Source organism: Budorcas taxicolor, chromosome 7, assembly GCF_023091745.1.
Source record: "Budorcas taxicolor isolate Tak-1 chromosome 7, Takin1.1, whole genome shotgun sequence".
NCBI lineage: Eukaryota > Metazoa > Chordata > Mammalia > Artiodactyla > Bovidae > Budorcas > Budorcas taxicolor.
In genome coordinates this window covers 49,277,180-49,300,523 of record NC_068916.1, presented here as the reverse complement: position 1 = coordinate 49,300,523, position 23,344 = coordinate 49,277,180, and the positions used below count along the sequence as shown (strand labels likewise).

The following is a 23,344-nucleotide window of genomic DNA, read 5'->3' as shown; positions in this document are numbered from 1 at the left end:
CATGGATGCACATATGTCCCCCCATTCTGAACCCCCTCCACTAAATTAAATCCTGTTTTCTTTCAATTTCCTTGGTTTATGGGAAAACAACAGAACCAAGATAACAATCCAAAAGGGGCAGACTAGGTATTGGGAGAATTGACAGTGACCTTCCTAAATTAAACATTTTTGAGGACTTGCTGATTATGGAGAGTAGATCTGTGGAAAAAGCAAGTTAAGGATAGTTAGCATGGGGAAAATGCTACTAGGCCTTTTGGAAAAAAAACAAAAAAGCCCATTGTGAAATGAACCTTAGTGTTGCTCTTGAAATACAAGTTAGTCTTCATATTTGTAAAATGTTGGCATTAATACAGACAAGTCTCAATAGTTATTAACATAATAAAGTTGAATTTAATGTTGATTAAAAAGAAATTTCTTTTGTTTTCAACTTTATTGTTTTAAATTTTTCTGAAGTGTTTAAACTGCTTTTGTGAAATTATAAGTACAATAACAGTGGACAAAATTGAATCCTGCTTTGCTGATTGATGATCTTTCACAGTCTTAGAAACACTGTTCATTTTGAATTGTATGATATAAACATTATATGACAGTGAATTTAAAATAGACTCACCCCAATAAACACTCTGAAATTTTGTTTGTTTACATGGAAGAATAACATGTGGCTGTTAGGTATTTATTTTGTTGATCTTTAATAAATATTAAATCTCTTTATTGGCTTGTTTTCTTGGATTATTACTCTTATAAAGTAATTTTTTATTGAGAGCCTACTGTTTAAGACTGTGCATTGCAGTAGATTTTAGGTTAGAAAAAGTGTAGGGATTTTCTGTTACTGGTTTATCTCTTTGATGCTAAATGGAATGGGATACCTTATAAAGCAAGGACATTGGTATAACCTTTGTGATTTTTGATTCATTTCTTTAAAAAAAACCCTGTTGACACTTGTTAAGGGTCAGGCACTGTGATACAATAGTGAACAAAACAGACTAGGTTTATGCCCTCTTGGGGTTTATATTCCTGACATAAAGACACGAAAACCCAAAACCAAAAAACATGTTCATCAACTTACTAGATGAACTTAGGTCGAGTTCTTGGTTGCAAATAACAGAAATATATTCTAGTACCTCAGGCAGAAAAAAGATTTTTCCGGAAGATATTGAGGAACTTGGAAAATTACCAGGAAGTTTGGAAAATAAGATGAGGCCCAGCCAAAGTGCTACTATAGGAACGTTGTGCTCTGGATGCCACCACTTGCTGGCTAAATGCTAAGTGCCACTATTACTGGCCCCCTGCCACAGAACATAACCCACCTTGCTGCTGGACTCTTGATCAGGGACATTGCTGCCACCCAGTATATTGTCCATTGTGATGCAGCATAAAAACATCTTAACCAATGTGGTGCTTTTGTATTGTTCCTCAAGGTTCAAAATCCAGTCAAGAATATGAAGTTGACTATAAGAGAACGGAAAAGGGATTATCTGTCCCCTTTTGTCTTCTTATCAGGAGGCAAGGCTGCGTTCTGTCTAATTTGAGATTTTACTAAAATAGGATGGTTAGTAGCCAAATTGCAAATGACTGTGATAGAGACAAAATAATTTAACTATTGCAAATTGTCTAAGTGTAATGTAGGAAACAAAATGAGGACCAATATAGCGTCTTGACAGAAGACGCTATTACCTCCTTTAAATGGAAAGGCCTTAGGAAAGGCCTCCTCAAACAGGAGATACTTAGTTGAGAACAGATTCATGAACTGTCCCAGTTTCCCTGAAACTGAGGAAGTTCTCAGGACATGGGACTTTCATTCTAAAAGTGAGAAAGTCCTGAATCAATTAGGATGAGTTGATAAGGAACTATCGACTCCTTCCAATCCCAAAGAGAAGCAATGCCAAAGAATGTTCAAACTACTGCACAATTGTACTCATCTCACACACTAGCAAAGTAATGTTCAAAATTCTCCAAGCTAGGCTTCAACAGTACATGAACCAAGAACTTTAAGATGTTCAAGATAGATTTAGAAAAAGGAAGAGGAACCAGAGATCCAATGGCCAACATCCATTGGATCACAGAAAAAGCAAGAGAATTCCAGAAAAACATCTGCTTCATTGACTATGAGAAAGCTTTTGACTGTGTGGATCACAATAAACTGTGGAAAATTCTTAAAGAGATGGGAATACCAAACCACCTTACCTGCCTCCTGAGAAATCTCTATTCAGGTCAAGAAGCAATAGTTAGAACTGGATATGGAACAACAGACTGGTTCCAAATAGGAAAAGGAGTACATCAAGGCTGTATGTTGTTATTCTGCTTATTTAACTTATATGCAGAGTACATCATGTGAAATGCCAGACTGGATGAAGCACAAGCTGGAATCAAGATTGGGGGAGAAATATCAATAACCTCAGATATGCAGATGACACCACCCTAATGCAGAAAGCGAAGAGGAATTAAAGAGCCTCTTGATGAAAGTGAAAGGGGAGAGTGAAAAAGCTGGCTTAAAACTCAACATTCAAAAAATGAAGATCATGGCCTCCAGTCCCATCACTTCATGGCAAATAGATGGGGAAACAGTGAGAGACTTTATTTTCTTGGGCTCCCAAATCACAGCAGATGGTGACTACAGTCATGAAATTAAAAGACACTTGGTCCTTGGAAGAAAGGCTATGACCAACCAAGACAGCATATTAAAAAACAGAGACATTACTTTGCCAATAAAGATCTGTCTAGTCAAAGCTATGGTTTTTACCAGTAGTCATGTATAGGTGTGAGAGTTGGACCATAAAGAAAGCTGAGCACTGAAGAATGGATGCTTTTGAACTGGAGAAGACCCTTGAGAGTCCCTTGGACAGCAAGGAGATCAAACCAGTCAATCCTAAAGGAAGTCAGTCCTGAATATTCATTGGAAGGACTGATGCTGACGCTGAAGCTCCAATACTTTGGCCACCTGATGTGAAGAACTGACTCATTGGAAAATACCTTGATGCTGGGAAAGATTGAAAGCAGGAGGAGAAGGGGATGACAGAGGATGAGATGGTTGGATGGCATCACCAACTCGATGGACATAAGTTTGAGCAAGTTCTAGGAGTTAGTGATGGACAGGGATGCCTGGTATGCCGCAGTTCATTGAGTTGCAAGTTCAGACACGACTGAGTGACTGAACTGAACTGATAAGGAACTGTACGTGACAGGAGTTGATAAGGTACCATACATAACTAGATTGTTCCATGACAAGGGAATATTGTTAACTGCCAGAGTCCCAAGGTGAAAAGATCCTGGTGTGTTCAAGGAGCTGAGAAACCAGTGTGAGTGAGGGAAAAATTTCCCTAGGTAGGAAAGGAGAGGTAGGTAGGAGACAAAAAGTGCAGAGCCTCTAGGCTATGGCAAGTTTTTCAATTTTATTCTAAATAAATAAAGTGGGAAGTTATTGAAGGGTTTTAAGCAAGGCACTAGTATAATCTGATTTATAAAGACCACACTTGTTGCTGGAAGAGGAAATGGATAAGAGTTGGGGGAGGGGAGAGGAAGGAGTTGGAAGTAGGTAAGAGTAGGAAGCAATTGCAACAATCCCAGGGAGATTGTTGGTAGCCTGAACTAAGGTGGTGGCTGTGGGACAGAGAGAAGTGGATGAATTCCAAATACACTTTGGATATAGAATTAACAGGACCTGGTGGGTTGGATATAGGCTATGAAGGAAGGATGGGTCAAGGATGACTCTAGATATATGAAGTTTGAAGTGTCTGGTTTCAAAGAAAAACAGAAGCAAGCAGTAGAAAACTACCTTTTCTCACCAAATATAGCAACCCATCTTCTATGGTATTCATATGATCTGCCTTTCCTCTAGTTACATGAAACAAAATGTCCTTGCTCAGATCTAAACTCAGCCCTTTCACCCATTTACACTGCACCCTTTGCATTCGTTCATTCAATGATCCTGGGGTTACAGTAGTGAACATAGCAGAAGTCCCTGCTCTTGTGGAGCTTACATTCTAGTCAAGAGGTAATAGACAAATCCCAAATATATTTATAATTGGCTGGTAGTAAAAATACTATGGTAAAAAAAAAAAGTGGAGTAAGAAGAATGGAGAGTGCTTGGATTACAATGTGGTAGAATGGGAGTTTATATATATATATATATATTTGGCTGCACTGCATGGCATGTGGAACTTTCTTAACTAAGAGTTGAACCTGTGCCCCTTGCAGTGGAAGCATGGAGTCTTGACCGCTGCACCACCAGGGAAGTCTGGGAGTTGATCTTTTTGGTAGGTTGCATAGGTTAGAGAATATCTCTCTGAGAATGACCAGACTTCTGAAGCAGCAATGGAGCCAAGCAGCAGCTATCAGGAGGAATGAGTTCTTCCAGGCTGAAGGAAAAGAAAGTGAGTGCCTCTGAGGTGGCAGAATGCCTGGCATATTCATGGAAGAGCAAGAAAGCTGGAGCAGTGAGCACATGCAGAGTGGTAGATAAGGGCAGAAGGCAGGTACCTGGACAGATCATATAGGGCCTTATGGTCTGTTGTAAAAACTTTGCAAAACCTCTGAGTCAGATGGAAGCATCTCTTCTTGTTTGCTCCTACAGTACTTCTCTCTCTTCCTCTCTCCTATATTATCTATTTTCCTCTTTCTCTTAGATTGATAGTTATCAATTTTTTTTTTTTTTGTATCAGGATTCCTTTACAATTGTAATTATTGAGAACCCCTTGCCTGTACCTGATCTTACAGGAAAAGCATCCTGACTTTCTCTATTGAGTATAATGTTAGCTGTAAGTTTCTCAAGATGTCCCTTACCAGATGAGGAAGTTTCCTTCTTTTCCCTAGTTCACTGAGATATTTTAGCAGGAACAAGTACTAGATTTTGTCATGTGCTTCCTGTGTATCTACTGAGATGATCATATGAGTTCTTTTTCTAACCTACTAATACTGTGAATTACATTTATTGATCTTTGTTAAAACAACCTTGCATTCCTTTGATTAATCATTAATGATATATTATTCTTTTTATGTATTGTTGGATTTAATTTACTAAAATTTTGTTGAGAATTTTAACATCCATGTTTGTGAGCAATATTGATCTTCATTGTTTTGTTTTCCTTATAATGTCTTTGGTATTGGTATCAGTGAAATGTCATCAATTGGAAAGAATTCTCTCTTTTTCAGTTTTCTGAAAGAGTTTGTATAGGATTGGTTTTCATTTTTTAAAATGTTAGGCAGAATTCACCTGTGAAGGTGTCTGGACCTGAGTTTTTCTTTGAGAATTTTTTTTTTTTTTAAGTTATTGTATTGTATTTTTTGGCCATGCCATATGGCTTGCAGGATCTTAGTTTCCCAACCAGGGATTGAACCTGCATCCCCTGCATTGGAAAGTGGATTCTTCATCACTGGACCACCAGGAAAGCCCCTCTCTATTGTTTTTCTATTCTCTACTTCTATTCTCTAATTTTGCTCTAATCCATTATTTCCTTCCTCCTGCTTGGATTTAGTTATTTCTAGGTCATTGACTTGAATTCTTTCTTCTTTTTTAATAGGTACTTAGAGCTATAAATTTCATCTAATCACTGGTTTAGCTGAATTTTTACCCAAGTTTTTGTATGTTATATCTTCATTCTTGTTCATCTCAAAATATTTTCTGATTTCTTTCATGATCATTGTTGACCCATTGGTTATTTAGGAGTGTGTTAATTTCTACATTTGTGAATTTTCCAGATTTTTTTCTGTTATAAATTTCTAATTTTCTATTGTGTTCAAAGAGCATACTTTGTATCACTTCAATTCTTAGAATTTATTGAGTTCTTTTATCAATATCCTAGTATATAGTCTATCCTGGAGGCTGTTCCATGTTTATTTGAGTAGAATGTGTATTTGAGAATACTGTTGTTGGGTACAGTATTCTATAGTTGTCCTTTATATCTAGTTGGTTTATAGTATTACTTCAGTTTTCTTTTTCTTAATATTTATTTATTTTTGGTGGTGCTAGGTCTTCATTGTACTGTGTGGGCTTCTCCTTGTGGTGGCTTGTGTTGTAGAGTACAGGCTCTAGGGTTCTTGGACTTCAGTAGTTGTGGTACATGGACTTAGCTGCTCTATGGCATGTGAAATCTTCCCCAAGATGTGCAGGTTTATGAGATCAAGCCTGCATCCACTGCACTGGCAGGCAGATTCTTAACCACTGGACAACCAGGGAAGTCCAGTATTGCTTCAGGTTTTTGAGCTTTCTAAAAATGAAAGTGAAGTCGCTCAGTCATGTCTGACTCTTTGCGACACTATGGACTGTAGCTCACAAGGCTCCTCCATCCATTGGATTCTCCAGGCAAGAATACTGGAGTGGGTTGCCATTTCCTTCTCCAGGGGATCTTCCTGACCCAGGGATCAAACCCAGGTCTCCTGCATTGCAGGCATACACTTTAATCTCTGAGCCACCAGGGAAGCTGGAACCATCCTAAATTCTGCCATCACTGGTTTTGCCATTCTCACCAGAGCATTTGTTGTTCCTGCAGCCTAGAACACTTCCCCTGGGCAAACATGATTTTCTCCCTCATTTCAGTCTCAGATCTCCACATTTGTCAGAAAGCCTTTCCCGACAAGCTTCTAACCCCAGTATTTTTCCTATCTTTTATCTTTTCTTTTTCACTTTATGGCACTTATCAGTATATGAAAGTACGGATTATGTTTATTTGTCTCTTCCACCCTCTTATTCACTGCTATGTCACCTGGTATGTACTTGAAAATTGTCTAACAGGTATGTAAATATGGAAGTCTGGAAGTAAGAACAGAGGTCTTGAGATAGAAATTTGAGGATCATCATCATAGAGGGAAAAATCTAAATTAATGAGTAGGAAAAAATCACCTAGAAAAAAGGCCAGGTCCTAGCTCTGAATCCAACATCTATTCAAGGTTTGATAGGTGGGGAAACTTGACAAAGAAGACAGGAGTCGGAGAGTTAGAAGAATCACAGTTTTTTCAGTAAATGGTTGCCTATACAAGGACTAAACTCAGAAACTAGGTAGTGCCACTGAAGCTAAAGAAGAAGGAAGTAGCCAAGTCAATGGAAGCCACTGTGTGATTCAGGATGATACAGGGCTAAAGAAGTGACTGATGTTACAAGAAGATTATTGATAACCTTGATAAGAGCAGTAGAGTGGTACAGACAGAAGCCAAGTCTATGTGTGTTAAAGAGCATATAAGCTATGAAGAAATGGTGATGCCTCTTCAGTTTATGAAATAATTATCCAGTTTAAAAATCTATAGATAGAATTGAGCTTTTTTCTTTCTGGTCTTTTCAGTGCTTAAAAATTCCCAGATTTGGAAAGTGTTCATTAATTCCTTAAACAATGAAAGCCGTTAGTTGGTAGATCTAAGACAGCTGGTCCTGGGATCTGCCCTCACCAGCTTCTGGACGCTGGGAAACTCCTGACTAGCTAGACAAAGCTAAAGTATCATTATTGTTCCTCTATGACTTAGCACTTATACTCTTTGCAGTCATTTGCCATTTGTTTTTATGTAAATGTATTGGAAATAACCTATCAAAGCACTAGTAGCTGTTTCTGTTTGTTGAAATAGTTTTCTGTGAACGTTTATTTCTGGCTTCTTGTCCTTGGACTATATGAAACCCAAAAAGATGTTTATCACCCTCATTATTGCCATCATAATAGCTACCAAAAACCTAAAGCTTCAGTGCAACAGAATAGAGATTTGAGAAATAGACCTATGCATGTATGGTCAATTGATAATAGATGAAGATACAAAACCAATTAAATGCAGAAAGCATAGTCTCTTCAACAAATTGTGCTGGAGCAATGGAAAATCCATGTGTAAAACAAAAACTTCAATCTATACTTCTTATCTGGAGAAGGAAATGGCAACCCACTCCAGTATTCTTGCCTGGAGAATCCCAGGGACGGGGAGCCTGGTGGGCTGCTGTCTATGGGGTCGCACAGAGTCGGACACAACTGAAGCGACTTAGCAGCAGCAGCAGCATACTTCATATCATATATATAACTTTACACAAAATGAATCATGGGCCTAAACATAAGAGTGTAGAACAGCTGAATAAAGAAACAGGAGAAGAATGCTTATGACCCTATGTTAGGCAAAGATTTCTTAGATGTAATGCTAATAAATGGATACATTTCACTTAGTAGATAGTTAATTCAAACTCTTTAAAATAAACTCTTTGCTTAATAATTACAGTGTGTTCTAGAGAGGCTCCTTTGGTTAAAGAAATAAAGATTGACTAAGGCCAGCAAATTTGAAATTTTGATCTAGCTTTCTCCTGCATTCTTCTCAGGGCAAAACTGAAGTAATACGAAGGGAAGTCATTCATGGAGGCTGGGTAGCCTGCTTCTCAGTTCTTTACCACATCTCCTCAACCACTATACCTTTGGTTCATCCATCCATTCATCACTGGTGTCATGATCTTGACTGTATCTCTTGGCTCCTTTTAATAAAACTTCGGCTTTTACTGCTGCCTAATTATTTTGACATTTTCCAAGTTCGACTCTCAGAGAGGGAACCTGATTGACCCAGATTATGTTTACGTATTTTTGACCACTAAATAGGAGTGTTCAGTCAGCAATATGGCCCAGTCACCAGTGGCTTGCAGTAGGATTGTGGAGACTATAGGGTGTTGACTGGCAGGGGTCCAAGGGAAAAAGTAGGTATAGAATGTTGGTATATCACATGTGATCTGTACCTTTATCTGGTACCATGAACAATCAAGTTTTCTTTAGACAGGACCATGGGTGTGACAAATACTGTTGTGTAGATGTAGTTATTGTGTTGTTGTACAGTAAATTACTGATGTTCTTACTTTCTTCTCCCAGAAACCATTGACTATCAATATGTTTTCCAATTTTGACTCTCTTATGGCCTAGCCTGCTTCAAAATCAATCCATGGCAGTTAGTGAGATAAGTATATAAAGAAGGAAAACAGAGGATAAGAATCTTGGATTAGTTTAAAGTTGCTATCAGAGATCTTTTAATATATCCCCCTGCATCTGGATATATAACACCCATATCATATCTTTCAAAGAGACAATTAGTCTATACTTCTGTACTTAGTCTATTCCTGGGTGAGCAGCTCCCATGGTATTTAATCCATTTTTTTCTTCCTGATAGGCTTCATAGTATCAATCCTATAATGGTCATCCTGATTTTTTTTTCAATTTATTTATTTTAGTTGGAGGCTAATTACTTTACAATATTGTAGTGGTTTTGCCATACATTGACATGAATCAGCCATGGGTGTACATATGTTCCCCATCCTGAACCCTCCTCCGACCTCCCTCCCCATCCCATCCCTCTGAGTCATCCCAGTGCACCAGCCCTGGGTACCCTTTCTCATGCATCGAACCTGGACTGGTGATCTGTTTCACATATGATAATATACATATTTCAATGCTATTCTCTCAAATCATTCCACCCTCACCTTCTCCCACAGAGTCCAAAAGACTGTTCTATACATCTGTGTCTCTTTTGCTGTCTTGCATATAGGGTTATCATTACCATCTTTCTAAATTCCATATATATGCATTAGTATACTGTATTGGTGTTTTTCTTTCTGGCTTCACTCTGTATAATAGGCTCCAGTTTCATCCACCTCTTTAGAACTGATTCAAATGTATTCTTTTTAATGGCTGAGTAATATTCCATTGTGTATATGTACCATAGCTTTCTTATCCATTCATCTGCTGATGGACATCTAGGTTGCTTCCATGTCCTGGCTATTATAAACAGTGCTGTGATGAACATTGGGGTACACGTGTCTCTTTCAATTCTGATTTCCTTGATGTCTATGCCCAGTAGTGGGATTGCTGGGTCATATGGCAATTTTAGTTCCAGTTTTTTAAGGAATCGCCACACTGTTCTCCATAGTGGCTGTACTAGTTGCATTCCCACCAACAGTGTAAGAGGGTTCCCTTTTCTCCACACTCTCTCTAGCATTTATCGTTAGTAGACTTTTGGATAGCAGCCATTCTGACTGGTGTGAAATGGTACCTCATTGTGGTTTTGATTTGCATTTCTCTGATAATGGGTGATGTTGAGTACCTTTTCATGTGTTTGTTAGCCATCTGTATGTCTTCTGTGGAGAAATGTCTGTTTAGTTCTTTGGCCCACTTTTTGATTAGGTCTTTTATTTTTCTGGAATTGAGCTGCAGGTGTTGCTTGTATATTTTTGAGATTAATTCTTTGTCCGTTGCTTCATTTGCTATTATCTTCTCCCATTCTGAAAGCCGTCTTTTCACCTTGTTTATAGTTTCCTTCATTGTACAAATCTTTTAAGTTTAATTAGGTCCCATTTGTTTATTTTTGCTTTTATTTCCATTACTCTGGGAGGTAGGTCATAGAGGATCCTGCTGTGATTTATGTCGGAGAGTGTTTTGCCTATGTTTTCCTCTAGGAGTTTTATAGTTTCTGGTCTTATGTTTAGATCTTTAATCCAGTCTGAGTTTATTTTTTTGTATGGTGTTAGAAAGTGTTCTAGTTTCATTCTTTTACAAGTGGTTGACTTTTACAAGTTTTACAAGTTGACTTTTACAAGTTTTCCCACCACCGCTTGTTAAAGAGATTGTCTTTTCTCCATTGCATATTCTTGCCTTTTTTGTCAAAGATAAGGTGTCTATAGGTGTGTGGATTTAGCTCTGGGCTTTCTCTTTTGTTCCATAGATCTATATTTCTGTCTTTGTGCCAGTAGCATACTGTCTTGATGACTGTGGCTTTGTAGTAGAGCCTGAAGTCAGGAAGGTTGATTCCTCCAGTTCCATTCTTCTTTCTCAAGATTGCTTTGGCTATTTGAGGTTTTTTGTATTTCCATACAAATTGTGAAATTATTTGTTCTAGTTCTGTATTTCCATACAAATTGTGAAATTATTTGTTCTAGTTCTGTGAAAAATACCATTGGTGGCTTGATAGAAATTACATTGAATCTATAGATTGCTTTGCGTAGTATACTCATTTTCACTATATTGATTCTTCCAATCCATGAACATGGTATATTTTTCCATCTGTTTGTGTCCTCTTTGATTTCTTTCATCAGTGTTTTATAGTTTTCTATATATAGGTCTTTTGTTTCTTTAGGTAGATATATTCCTAAGTATTTTATTCTTTTCATTGCAATGGTGAATGGAATTGTTTCCTTAATTTCTCTTTCTGTTTTCTCATTGTTAGTGTATAAGAATGCAAGGGATTTCTGTGTGTTAATTTTATATACTACAACTTTACTATATTCATTGATTAGCTCTAGTAATTTTCTGGTGGAGTCTTTAGGGTTTTCTATGTAGAGGATCATGTCATCTGCAAATAGTGAGAGTTTTACTTCTTCTTTTCCAAATTGGATTCCTTTTATTTCTTCTTCTGCTCTGATTGCTGTGGCCAAAACTTCCAAAACTATATTGAATAGTAGTGGTGAGAGTGGGCACCCTTTTCTTTTTCCTGACTTTAGGGGAAATGCTTTCAATTTCTCACCATTGAGGGTAATGTTTGCTGTGGGCTTGTCATATATAGCTTTTATTATGTTGAGGTATGTTCCTTCTATTACTGCTTTCTGGAGAGTTTTTATCATAAATGGATGTTGAATTTTGTCAAAGGCTTTCTCTGCATCTATTGAGATAATCATATGGTTTTTATCTTTCAATTTGTTAATGTGGTATATTACATTGATTGATTTGCAGATATTGAAGAATCCTTGCATCCCTGGGATAAAGCCCACTTGGTCATGATGAATGATCTTTTTAATATGTTGTTGGATTCTGTTTGCTAGAATTTTGTTAAGGATTTTTGCATCTATGTTCATCAGTGATATTGACCTGTAGTTTTCTTTTTTTGTGGCATCTTTGTCAGATTTTGGTATTAGGGTGATGGTGGCCTCATAGAATGAGCTTGGAAGTTTACCTTCCTTTGCAATTTTCTGGAAGAATTTGAGTAGGATAGGTGTTAGCTCTTCTCTAAATTTTTGGTAGAATTCAGCTGTAAAGCCATCTGGTCCTCATCCTGATATTAGATTCTATTATTTCCTTTTCCCTTGCATTCTGCTTATTTTGCTGTTTTTCTCCCCCCATTAACCTCTTTTAAGCCTGAATGATAGTTTTCCTCTTTCACTCCACAGATTGAAAAAAAAACTTTTTTTAAGTTTTCCTTTTTTTCCCCGTGAAGGGAGTTCCAAAAAGCAAGCTTGAATTTGCCTACATGGGAAACTATTTACATAGCATTTACATTGTATTAGGTATTATAAGCAGGCTTCCAAGGTAGCATAGTGGTAAAATGTCCACCTGCCAATGCAGGAGATGCAGGAGATGTGGGTTCGACCCTGGGTCAGGAAGATCCCCTGGAGGAGGGCATGACAATCCACTCCAGTATTCTTGCCTGGAAAACCCATGGACAGAGGAACCTGTCAGACTACAGTCCACAGGGTTGCAAAGAGTCAGAAACGACTGAAGTGATTTAGCATGCATGCATGAGTGTGTGTGTGCATGCACACACATGCACACCCACATATTATAAGCAATCTGGAAATGATTTAAAATATACAAGAGGGAATTCCCTGGGTTAACCACTCTGCAGTTCAACTGCATGGGGCATAGGTTTGATCTCTGGTCAGGAAACTAAGATTTCACATGCTGTGCAGCATGGTCAATAAATAAATAAATAAAATAAATGTACAGAAGGATGTTCATAGAATATACTACATGATTTTAAATAAGGGACTTGAGCACCCCCAGATTTTGGTATCTGTGGGGGTCCTGGAACCAGCCTCTCACAGATACCTCACAGTTGTCTCAAGGGACAACTATACACTCTTGCTTCTTAGTACTTTTCACCTAGGCTAACTTTTTTGGCTTGTTATCTTCAGCTTTGTTGGGATTCTTAAATCTTGATAGTCAGGGTCTTAGGATCCCATAGAGAAGCTATCATATGACTAGAGGAATTAAGCTTGCATTTGCTTTTTTCTACAAGTATTGTCATGTATGATGATCAGGTTGAGAATTTGGCTGGAGTTAAAACATCTTAGAGATGGAACATCATGGAGTCTGAGGAGAAGGTGTTAATGAGGAAGGGAGGACAGGTTCCTTACCTGGGGCATTGTTTCTCAAACTTAAGTGTTTCTAGGAATCACCTGGGCATCTTGTTAGAGTGCAAATTTTAATTCATCAGGTTTGGGAAGAAGCCTAACATCTGGGATTCTGCATTTCTAACAATCTCCCAGGGGAGGTTCACAGTGCTGGCCTGCAGACACACTTCAAGGAATAAGAACTATGGGGTTTCATGTTTCCAAACAGCCACCTCTGAACTGGAGCTCCCTGTATCGCTCCTCGTCATTGCCAGACAGCTTGAACAGTCCAAGTCTGAAGCAGGTGGTAAAATTCAAGGACAGCACAATACCAGATAAAGTAAAAAAGAAGTATTGTTCAAACCACAAAGAGCTCGGAAAGGTAAGACTTTTTTTTTCTTTTTTTTTTTTGTCAGAAACTTTTTAAAAAGACAGTCTCTTTAATCTTTATCTCATCTTCTCCACCTTTCTGGATTGGGGGGTTGCTTTGGCATAGCTTTTGGCCTTGTACTTTTACCTTTATCTCCTCTTTCCATTTTCCTTTTCTACATCTACACCCATATATAAAGTATTTAATAATAAATATGTTATATTATAATTTTGGAAATGATATCATTGTATTGTCTTCCCAACCACCTTTTTTAAGATCTGAGAGAATACAAGGGAACTCTGATTAAGAAGGACATTTATTGCTGTTTTATAGGCATTTGGACAAAAATAACATCATAGAGCACACTGGTTTGCTGGAAAGCAAATTCTGAAAAACTTAGCCCTCATCCTGTATCTCTCTTTTAAAAAAGAAATCTCAATACATTTGGCTATTTTATAAAATCAGTGTATGACATTATAGAAAAATAGAAAATTCAAATAAGCAAAAAGAAGCCATTGCAAAATGTGCGTAATCACATAGGCCAGAGTTAATTACTGTTAATAATGTATAGCCTTTCAGACTTTTTTAAATGCAAATATATTTTTTCTTTTATTAAAGAGGCATTACAAAATACATGTTTCGGTGATGACCCAGAGAGATGTTATGGGGAGGGAGGTGGGAGGGGGGTTCAAGTTTGGGAATGCATGTACACCCGTGGTGGATTCATGTCAATGTATGGCAAAACCAATACAGTATTGTAAAGTAAAATAAGGTAAAAATAAAAATAAAAAAAAATAAAAAAGCTTATCAAAAAAAAAAACCAAAATACATGTTTTCTAACCTACTTAATGATGTCTTATTTTCAAGTTAATGAAGTTAATTTACAGCTTACTTTTTATTCCTTCAGTTCAGTTCAGTTGCTCCGTTGTGTCCAACTCTCTGCAACTCCATGAATCGCAGCACGCCAGGCCTCCTTAATAGTAATCAATAATGTGTGGATATGATTTGTTTAACCAAGATCCTGTTACTGATCATTTAATTTATTAGTAATTTTTCTCTATTGTAAACATCCTTAATAGCCAAATCTTTCTACATATCTTTATTTTCTTAGTAAAACAAGTAGAATTATTAGATCAAAGAGTATGCATATTTTAATGAATCTCCCAACATTCCTTCCTTCCCTTGGTTTTTAAACCTTTAACATGAGGATTGGGGTGGGGGGAATCTTGTCTTTAGGGCTTAGGTCTAAAGAAAATAGTCTCCCTCTGTGACATCAATATGACTCAGATGCTGGAGGAAGATTCAAACCAGGGGCCTCTGATTGGTGATTTCTCCAAGGTGAGTTTGGTTGCACCAGTCTTATATTTCATCCTGTATTTTGGATCTGAATCTTATCTGCTTCCAGAGGACACTAAGTTTAATTAATATGCGTCTTTAGCAAGTACTCACTGATAACCTGAAGGTGCTATAGTAGTAGATCTAGGCCCTAAGCCTTTCATGAGAAAGTGTCCCTTATTCACTCTGGAAATATCTACAGAAGTGGAAAAAGTATGAGGCTTTCTTTTTTTTCTGTTTTTTGGTGGTGCCCTATGGCATGTGGAACCTTAGTTCCCTAACCAGGGGTTGAACCTGTGTCCCCTGCAGTGGAAGCACAGAGTCTTAATCACTGGACTGCCAGGGAAGTCCCAAGTATGAAGCTTTCTACTCTTTTAAAAAACATATTTAAAAATTATATGAATCATATTTGGTGACTACAGAAAAGATAGAAAATGGAATCTACCTCAGATCTTACCAGAGTATTATTGTTTGTTTACTATTTTTTTGGTGTATATTTCTGGTGTATATTTTGGTGTATATCTCTATTTATTTTCACAAAGACACATGTGTGTACACAAATACACTTTTTGTTTTTCCATGTTTGTTTTTAGGTTTTTATTCCATCTCCTTTGATATATCGGGAACATCTTTTCATGTCAATAAATAGTTCTTCATCATTTCATCACTTTTAATAGCAGCACACTATTTTTTTTTTTTGGCTGCCCGTAATTTCCTGATAAATCCTTTCTTGTTATTTACTTCTACAAATTTTCCTTATGAACTGTACCAAGATGGACATATTTGCAGCTAAATCTAAGAAATTTTAAACATTCGTAATTAGCTCTTTAGGTTCAGTTCTTAGAAATGGGATCGTTGCATATGCATATTGAGACCATTGATTTCTGAAGGCATGTGGGGTTTTAAATGTCATTTGGATAGGACAATATACGGGTCATGATTTCAAATTTGGATATAGAGAACTTGCTGTTTTTTTAGCTCTTGGGTATTTCTAGGTATGTGCACTGCCAACCGTGTCAGGGAAACACCAAGATCTGAAGTACGTCAACCCAGAAACAGTAAGCAGATTTCTGGAGATGGTAACTGGTTACATAAGCTGCCATCTGGTCTGTTCTGTCCCTAAAATCCCCACTTCCATTTGTATTTCTTTCACTTTGTTCACTCATGTGGGCTCTGTATTCAGCTGAAGCTATGTTAAAAAACTCTCTTATATGTCATCTTTGTTTGTAATTAAGCAAATGATATATAATTGCTACCTAAGAAAGGAAGGAGGAAGGGGAAGGGAGAAAAGTAAAAATCACCCAATTAAGCTGGCCTTACATCCTGGTTTACATGTTGCAATTCCATTTATGCCTATTGCTGCATATTGTGCTCTCTGTCACTCTCAAAAGTATTCTAGTTTGTGCAATAATTATTTTGTCACTTTACCCATAGGTCTCACCATCAGAGATAAGCACTAGTAAGACTTTCCTTATGGCCTTACAGATTTTATTCTGATATAATAAGTTTTATAAAAATAGTATCATAATCATGTAATTTTATAGTTAGCTTAGTAAGTCATTGTAAACATCTTTCTATATCATTTTTTAAAAAATCTGTATTATCCCTTTGATGGCTATGTAATATTCTGTTATATTGATAATATATAACTTTTTAAACTAAACCTCTTTTATTATTTAAGTTATTTATAATATTTTGATAATCTAAAGCAATGGTGAGATCAACATTATTGTGCCCTATCTTTATGTATTTCTGTTTACTTAAGATGCTAGAAAAGAACTTGCTGAAAATGTAATTACATTTGTTTTTTTTGTAAGTATTTACAAAGTTTCCTCTGGAAAGTTTGAACCAATTTATATAACCACATGTAGCTCAAGTTTCCTCCTCTGGATATCAACCCTTTCCTTCCATATCCCTTTTGAGAAACTTGCTTTCTAATCTTACAGTGGAGAGTGGGGAATCATTTCTCATTTCTTCTTATAAAATTGAGACCTCTAGCTGCTACCTGTGCCCTTACAGAAATCCTTGGGTGTCTTCTCAGAGATTGATTGCAGCTGTGTCTTCCTCCAAATAAATAGCTTGAATCTTCTCCCTTGTGTCCTGGCAATACCGACTGTTTTGGTTCTCCAAAAGGCCATTGCCTGTTTTATTCTCTTACTTGCAGAGGGTTGATGGGGGGCGGTTGCATCATTGCTATGTTTCAAATATAGGGGGACTTTGGAGGCTAGGCGTACAGTGGGATCCTGAGTGACTAAAAGGAGTACACATCAGGAACTGGGTGACTGGCTCTTCTCTCCTTCCAAAGAGGCAGGGTATTCAGTCATAGTTTCTGTACAGGTGGCTGCCTTACTATCAGGGGAGTTCCAGGGTCTGATTGAGAAGTTTTATATCATCGATTGCCGCTATCCATATGAGTACCTGGGAGGACACATTCAGGTAAGGTTATATTGAGGACTTAGCAGGGGAGGGACTGGAGATACCACTTATTAAGAAGTCTAGGCAAAGGGTCTTGCAACCTCTGGAACCAGGGCAGACATTATACATTTGGAATACATCAAGGTTGTTAGCCCTCATTCCTGTTGTAATTCTGTGAACCTTGAGCAATTTACTTTCCCTTTCCCTCCTAGACCAATCTGCTTCTTTGCTATAGGAGCCAAAAGCTCCTACCTGGAAATAAAAACATTAATCCAGGGACTGAGCAGCACTTTGCAAACACTTAATGCTTACAGACAGTTCTCACGATAATCCCTACACTTCAGGCAGTTCCGTTCTATAAATGTTTATTGAGCACCTAGTATATAACCAAGCTCCATGCCAGGCCCTGGAGGTTGATACAGGTAGATTTCCACTCTGAAAGTACTTAATAGTCTAGTCTTCCTGAACTAAATATTTCAAGATGGTATTCCAGTTATTTCTAAGTGTTGGCCCCATTCTCTCACCCTTAAGGAAATACTTAATAAAATTATTTTACAGGGAGCATTAAATTTGTACAGTCAAGAAGAACTGTATAACTTCTTTCTGAAGAAACCCATTGTCCCTTTGGATAACCAGAAAAGAATAGTCATCGTTTTCCATTGTGAATTCTCCTCTGAGAGGGGTCCCCGAATGTGAGTGTCTACACACGGAGAGGGCATGGAGAGGGTGATGGATCTTGAGTTGGGACTTACAGCCAGGGAACCTTCCCAGCCCAGTTCAGAGACTAAATGAATGAACGATTTCCACTGTAGTTTAAAGAATGTTAAGGAGGTGGAAGGAAGAAGTTTCTACAATTCAAAGGTTTGAAGTAGTGAAGGAAAAGGGATTTGGAATTAGGTACCAATGGAGGAAAGGAGAAAGAGCGGTCTTACTTGCACCTTGTTTTGCAAAAATAAGATCTGGAGCTCCTTTTGAGGGTTACGAAAGTCTATTCTTCCTCCCCTTCCCCAGTGAGTGACCCATGGAATCCTGAACTTGCTTTTTCCCATCTCACCCATCTCTGGATTTTCTCTAAAGGTGCCATTCTCTGAGAGAAGAGGACAGGGCTCTGAACCAGTATCCTGCACTATACTACCCAGAACTGTACATCCTCAAAGGGGGCTACAGAGACTTCTTTCCAGAATATATGGTAAATCTTGGATGGGGCATGTGGGGCAATGGGGGAGCCCAGACTTGGGGGAGCCAACTTTAACATGCAGCTCCCAGGGCCTGCAAAGCCCTCTGAGAAGAAAGTGCTGTTCCTTCTAAGCCACTCCCTATAGCATCTCTATTATACCTCGTGGGTAGACTGTAGGCATCAAGAGGATTCCTTACTCTGTCCCTTGCCTTTCAGGAGCTGTGTGAACCACAGAGCTACTGCCCAATGCATCACCAGGACCATAAGGCTGAGCTGCTGAGGTGTCGAAACCAGAGCAAAGCATGGGAAGGAGAGCGGCAGCTGCAGGCACAGATTGCCTTACTGGTGAAGGATGTGAGCCCATGATATCAGGTCATCTACTGGCTGCCTGGGACTCACCAAAAGGCACTGTAGAAACCCTGAGCAGAAAGAGGCCATCTTCTATGCAGCCTCTTTTCATTCTAAGATGTTAAAAGATGTCAGCAAACCAACAGGCTGCCAAACTAATGAAATCCCAGGCGTGGGGATTGGTTACATTTTAGTAGAGCTGCTGGCTAGTGAGGAAGTCCTTGAGCTAGTTCTCTAAGGTTGGAGCCTTGGGTTGCATGGAGATTTATGTTGCTTCAGGGGGCTGTTGCATTCCTCTTCCTAACTACTCGCGTCTTCTCAGAGGTCAGCCAGATCTTTCTCCTGGGCTCTGGCTATGCAAGAGAGAGTTGAGAGAATTGTCCATCTTCTTTCTCTATATTTTCCTTCTTTGTCTCCCTCTCTCTTCTTTTTTTAAAAATGGAAATATAAACATTGATGAATGAGAAAAAATCCTAGAAGATGTATGTGAGGAAGTAATCACCACATTTAAACTCCTTCAGACAAAGATGTAGCCATCTCTATTCATAGCTGAGGCCAAAGTGCTTTTCTCCAGACCATGGTTCTCAAAGTTTGGGCCCTGGTCCATCAGCATTATCTGAACTTTGCTTGAAATGCAGATTTTCACAGCCCACTCCAGACCTGCTAAAGCAGAATGTCTGAGGTTAGGGCACAGAAATCTGGGTTTTAAAAATCTCCCTTTCAGGTGATTGTGATGCATGTCAAGGCTTGAGAACTGCAGCTCTGGAATTAAAGAAAACCTTTTAAATGGAATTCTTCAGCGGTGTTCCAGACTTTCCTTTCCTATACCATTCCATGGTATGAATTGGCTAAAAGTGTGCCCCAGACTCAATTCTTTGTGGTATCAAGACTCATAAAACCAAAATAATTGCCATTCTGTAAGACCAAGTAATAGGTCTGAGTTGCATTCCAAAGGTTCCTTATCTACAGCCTCAATAGAATTTTTTAAAATATTTATTTATTTATTTTTGGCTGCACTGGACCTTTGCTGCTGCTCGGGCTTTCTTCTAGTTGCAGAGACTGCGGGCAGTGTGTGTGGGGGCTACTCTATAGTTGTGGTGCTTCTCATTACAGTGGCTTCTCGTTGGAGAGTACAGGGTCAGTATTTGTGGCGCACAGGCCCAGTTGCCCTGCAGCATGTGGAGTCTCCCAGACCAGGGGTTGAACCTATGTCCCCTGCACTGGAAGGCAGATTCTCAACCACTGGACCACCAGGAAAGTGTGCCTCAGTGGAGTTTTGACTTTTCCCATTTTCCAAAGTTTTTTTTTTTCCACTCCACTTCATGTTTCACAGAGACAGATTTAGGATGGTTGGAAGTAGATGTCTGTGCCATATGAAGATAAGAATGAAAGAAAAGAAAAGTACCAAGCAAGATCAGTTAGACTTCAGAAAGATATTTAATTAATCAATTAAAAAAAAATATGGCCATGCCGTCTGGCATGTGATATCTTAGTTCCCCAACCAGGGAATGAACTTGCATCCACAGAAAGATATTTTTAAGTTACACTCTTCAGCATTACCCCAGGCTTTCCTTTTTTTAGAGCTCTTTAAGGTGAGTAGGTTTTTGTCTGTGTAGTCAGATACAGCCCTTGGCCTGGACGGCAGTGGAATTGCACATTGTCATTCTGTGGCATTAACCTGGTAAGTAGTGATAGCTCAGGACTAGAAATGGACAAAAGGTTGTGAAGCCTAGCCTGAGATAGAATGGAGACAAAAATGACACCTTCCCAGATCTGGAGTAGGGAGACTTTAAAAAATGATTGGGAGGGAAGAGTGTGCCTGAGTAACTGATTTTTGCAAGGTTCAAGAACGCTCTTCTCACAGAGTGCTGCATGCTTGCCTCACAGCAGAGGGCACTGCTGTATTCTCTAAGGCAGCCACTGCAGCCTGCAGTCTCTACTCCTAGCTTGAACCTGCCTGTCCTGAGCCCTTGAGCTCAGAGCTCAGAAGGGCCGGGGGGAAATGGAGAGAAGAGCTGCTGCTTCAATAGGTGGAGGGAAAGATGCTGTTCTTTTGTCCCATTCCACACACTTCCTCACAACAGGCAGGAGCTTAGTCACCTGAGCAGGAAACTGCTTGAAGCACCTCCGCTTCCAAGTGTGAGGAGGGGTCCCTGACTCACTGCCTACCCTAGTGGGTCATTTCCTATAATTCTTCCCAGAAAGGGAGAAGCAAGCCCCTACCTGGGAAGAGACTGGTGCACAAGTATTCACATTTCAGTGATCTTAAATGGAAGTTCTGAGTTGTAAAACATAAAACTAGGGCTTAATCAGCTATCTACTTTGTGGAAAATTATATTTGCCTGAAAAGCTACATTTTCCCATATAGTTTCTTGTAATATCTTCCCACTGTATAGGTACCATGTCACGTGATTCATGTTATTTTCAGAAACAATAATAAATAGTAGCTAACAACCTTTCAGTTGTTTACTGCTTGCAAGTAAACATTTATTCATTTTATATAAATAAACTAATTTTCACAACAATCCTGTGAGGCAAGTAAGTAGTCACTATTATACATGTTTTACCAATAAAGAAACTGAGGAACAGAGAGACTGAATAACTTGTTTAAGGTCCCACAGCTAATGAATGGCAGAGTTGGGATATGAACCCAGGCAGTATGGCTCCAGAGTCTGTAATGCTAATGGATTTTGCTGTTACCAAATCCTCATCGGTGGAATGATGTGTCTTTCTAAATTGGCATTGTATTAGGTGTTAAATGTGTAAGTGCCTCAGTTATAGGTTCTTGAGAAGTCAGGGCCATAGGGTTGCTTCAGCTTGGGAACTGAAGCTAAGGGCAGATACTAAGACCCCAATCTAGAAACTTTTGCATGAGGCTATGAAGGGGTTAGCTCTGTGCTGGTGTCCTTGTACTGACTGGTATTCATTCAGCATGAAGTCAAGTGATAAAGAATGGAAACCTTTTGGTCTGAAAACACTTCTGGTTACAATCTCAGCCCCAGTACCTGGCTGACCTTTGCTACAGAGAGGGAAGCATTTCCCTTTCCTTACCAGCCATATATAAAGTGAGAGGCATGGAGGATCTTCTTTCCCCATTCAGTTCAGAAAAATGTGAGAGACTCACTAGTTTCTTTCTAAGGATGTCAATTCTAAGTACCACAAGCATTCAAACATGTCACAGTTCCTGCCCTTAGGGTAGAAATGAGTCTCTTCATTCCCATCCCTACAAGTACTCTGGCCCACTAGCATATTCAGCAAAAGGAAGATCTAGCCTCCAACTCCAAATCTGTAGGTTGACTGGTAAGGGTTGGCTGAGTTCATAGAATAATTAACTCCTGCTGTGATATCATTCCGTGTGTGCTATGTGCCTGGCACTAAGCTAAACCCTTTACTCACTATATACTTGTTTAATCCTCAAAACTGTTATACAGAGTAAATACTGCTATTAATTTTTCAGATGAAGAAACTGAAGCACAGAAAAATTGAGTGACATGCCCAAGGTCACACAGCATGTGTTGACAATGTCAATTGAAACCAGGTAGTCTGTAAAACTTGTTCTCTTAACTGTTTTTCACTGAACTGCTAACACCCTGGATTAGCTAAGGATAGCAGCAGAGCAGGAATTAAAGCCCAACAGTGAGAGAGGGCTTGATAGAAGGCAGAAAACCAAGATTACAAATGAAAGTGGAGTAAGATATAGAGCTTTGAGCCCCAATCAGTGGCTTGCAAAGCCCTCCCAGGGCAGTTTGTGTCTTAATCATTTTTGCACCTGGCACAAAGCTGGGCTCATAATCAGCCTCAAAAGACATTATTGAATTGAATGATGGTTGAGTAACATCTTTGTAGAAAGGATTGGCTCATTTGTCATTATCCACAAGGTTCCCAACAGCAATGCTGCTTATCTAGCAGGTGTTGGCAGCCACAAAGGACATGGTTGGTGGGGAGAGAGTGTGCTGGAGGAGCTGTCAATATTAGTCTTGGAGTCATATTTATTTGCAGAGGCTTCCTCAACCCTCCACTAGCCTTGGTTACCAATCCTCATTAAAGGCCTGATGATGTCAAGCTCTTTACCACAGTGCCCAGACAGAATTATGCTCCAAGCATCTCATTTACTCTCAAACAGAGGCTGGTCTTTTATGGGTGGCTTTGGATATTGCTTTCAGCCCATCAAGTTGACCTTGTTCCTTTGGCTTTCCTGGTTCCTTTTGTGGGGAGAACATTGCATAGACCCACTGAGTAGGTACCCTGAGCAAATGCCTTTTCTAAGTCTACCATCCTGTCCCAAACTGATTTGCCTTGGTTGCTGAAGGAGAGAGCAGAGGTGACACCCCTTGATCACCTCCCACATCTTTGTTGATTCATAGCACCCTTTCCTAGCATCCCAATCACCTGATATTGTTACATTTTGCCTTGTAAATCCCATTTTGGAACTATTGCCAGAGTGAAGCGGAGAGTGGGGTCTATCAGCTCCCCAGCCAGAAGTTTCCTAATCTTACTGGAGGGAAGGACTTGGGAAAGGTACACAGAGGTAGGGTGGGACTGGTGGGGGTTGGGGGGAATAGGCCCTGTATAAAAGCTCAGTAGCCAGATGTTCACTTTCACAGCTCTCCTGTAAGACTGGCAGGGCAGATATAGATTAAAATGAAGCACAAACTCCATTTAAAGT

At 39.0% G+C, this 23,344-nt stretch overlaps 1 protein-coding gene across 1 annotated transcript in view; it reads left to right on the top strand.

The window, feature by feature from the left end:
- CDC25C (cell division cycle 25C) overlaps nucleotides 1–18,696 on the top strand; it is a 34,834-nt gene extending 16,138 nt beyond the window's left edge. Inside the window, exons 7-13 of the mRNA XM_052643947.1 lie at nucleotides 13,263–13,415; nucleotides 14,640–14,741; nucleotides 15,734–15,796; nucleotides 17,076–17,174; nucleotides 17,712–17,845; nucleotides 18,231–18,342; nucleotides 18,547–18,696. Of these exons, the coding sequence (XP_052499907.1) occupies nucleotides 13,263–13,415; nucleotides 14,640–14,741; nucleotides 15,734–15,796; nucleotides 17,076–17,174; nucleotides 17,712–17,845; nucleotides 18,231–18,342; nucleotides 18,547–18,696 (813 nt within the window). The remainder of the gene's footprint in view (nucleotides 1–13,262; nucleotides 13,416–14,639; nucleotides 14,742–15,733; nucleotides 15,797–17,075; nucleotides 17,175–17,711; nucleotides 17,846–18,230; nucleotides 18,343–18,546) is intronic.
- Nucleotides 18,697–23,344: the final 4,648 nt, after the last annotated feature.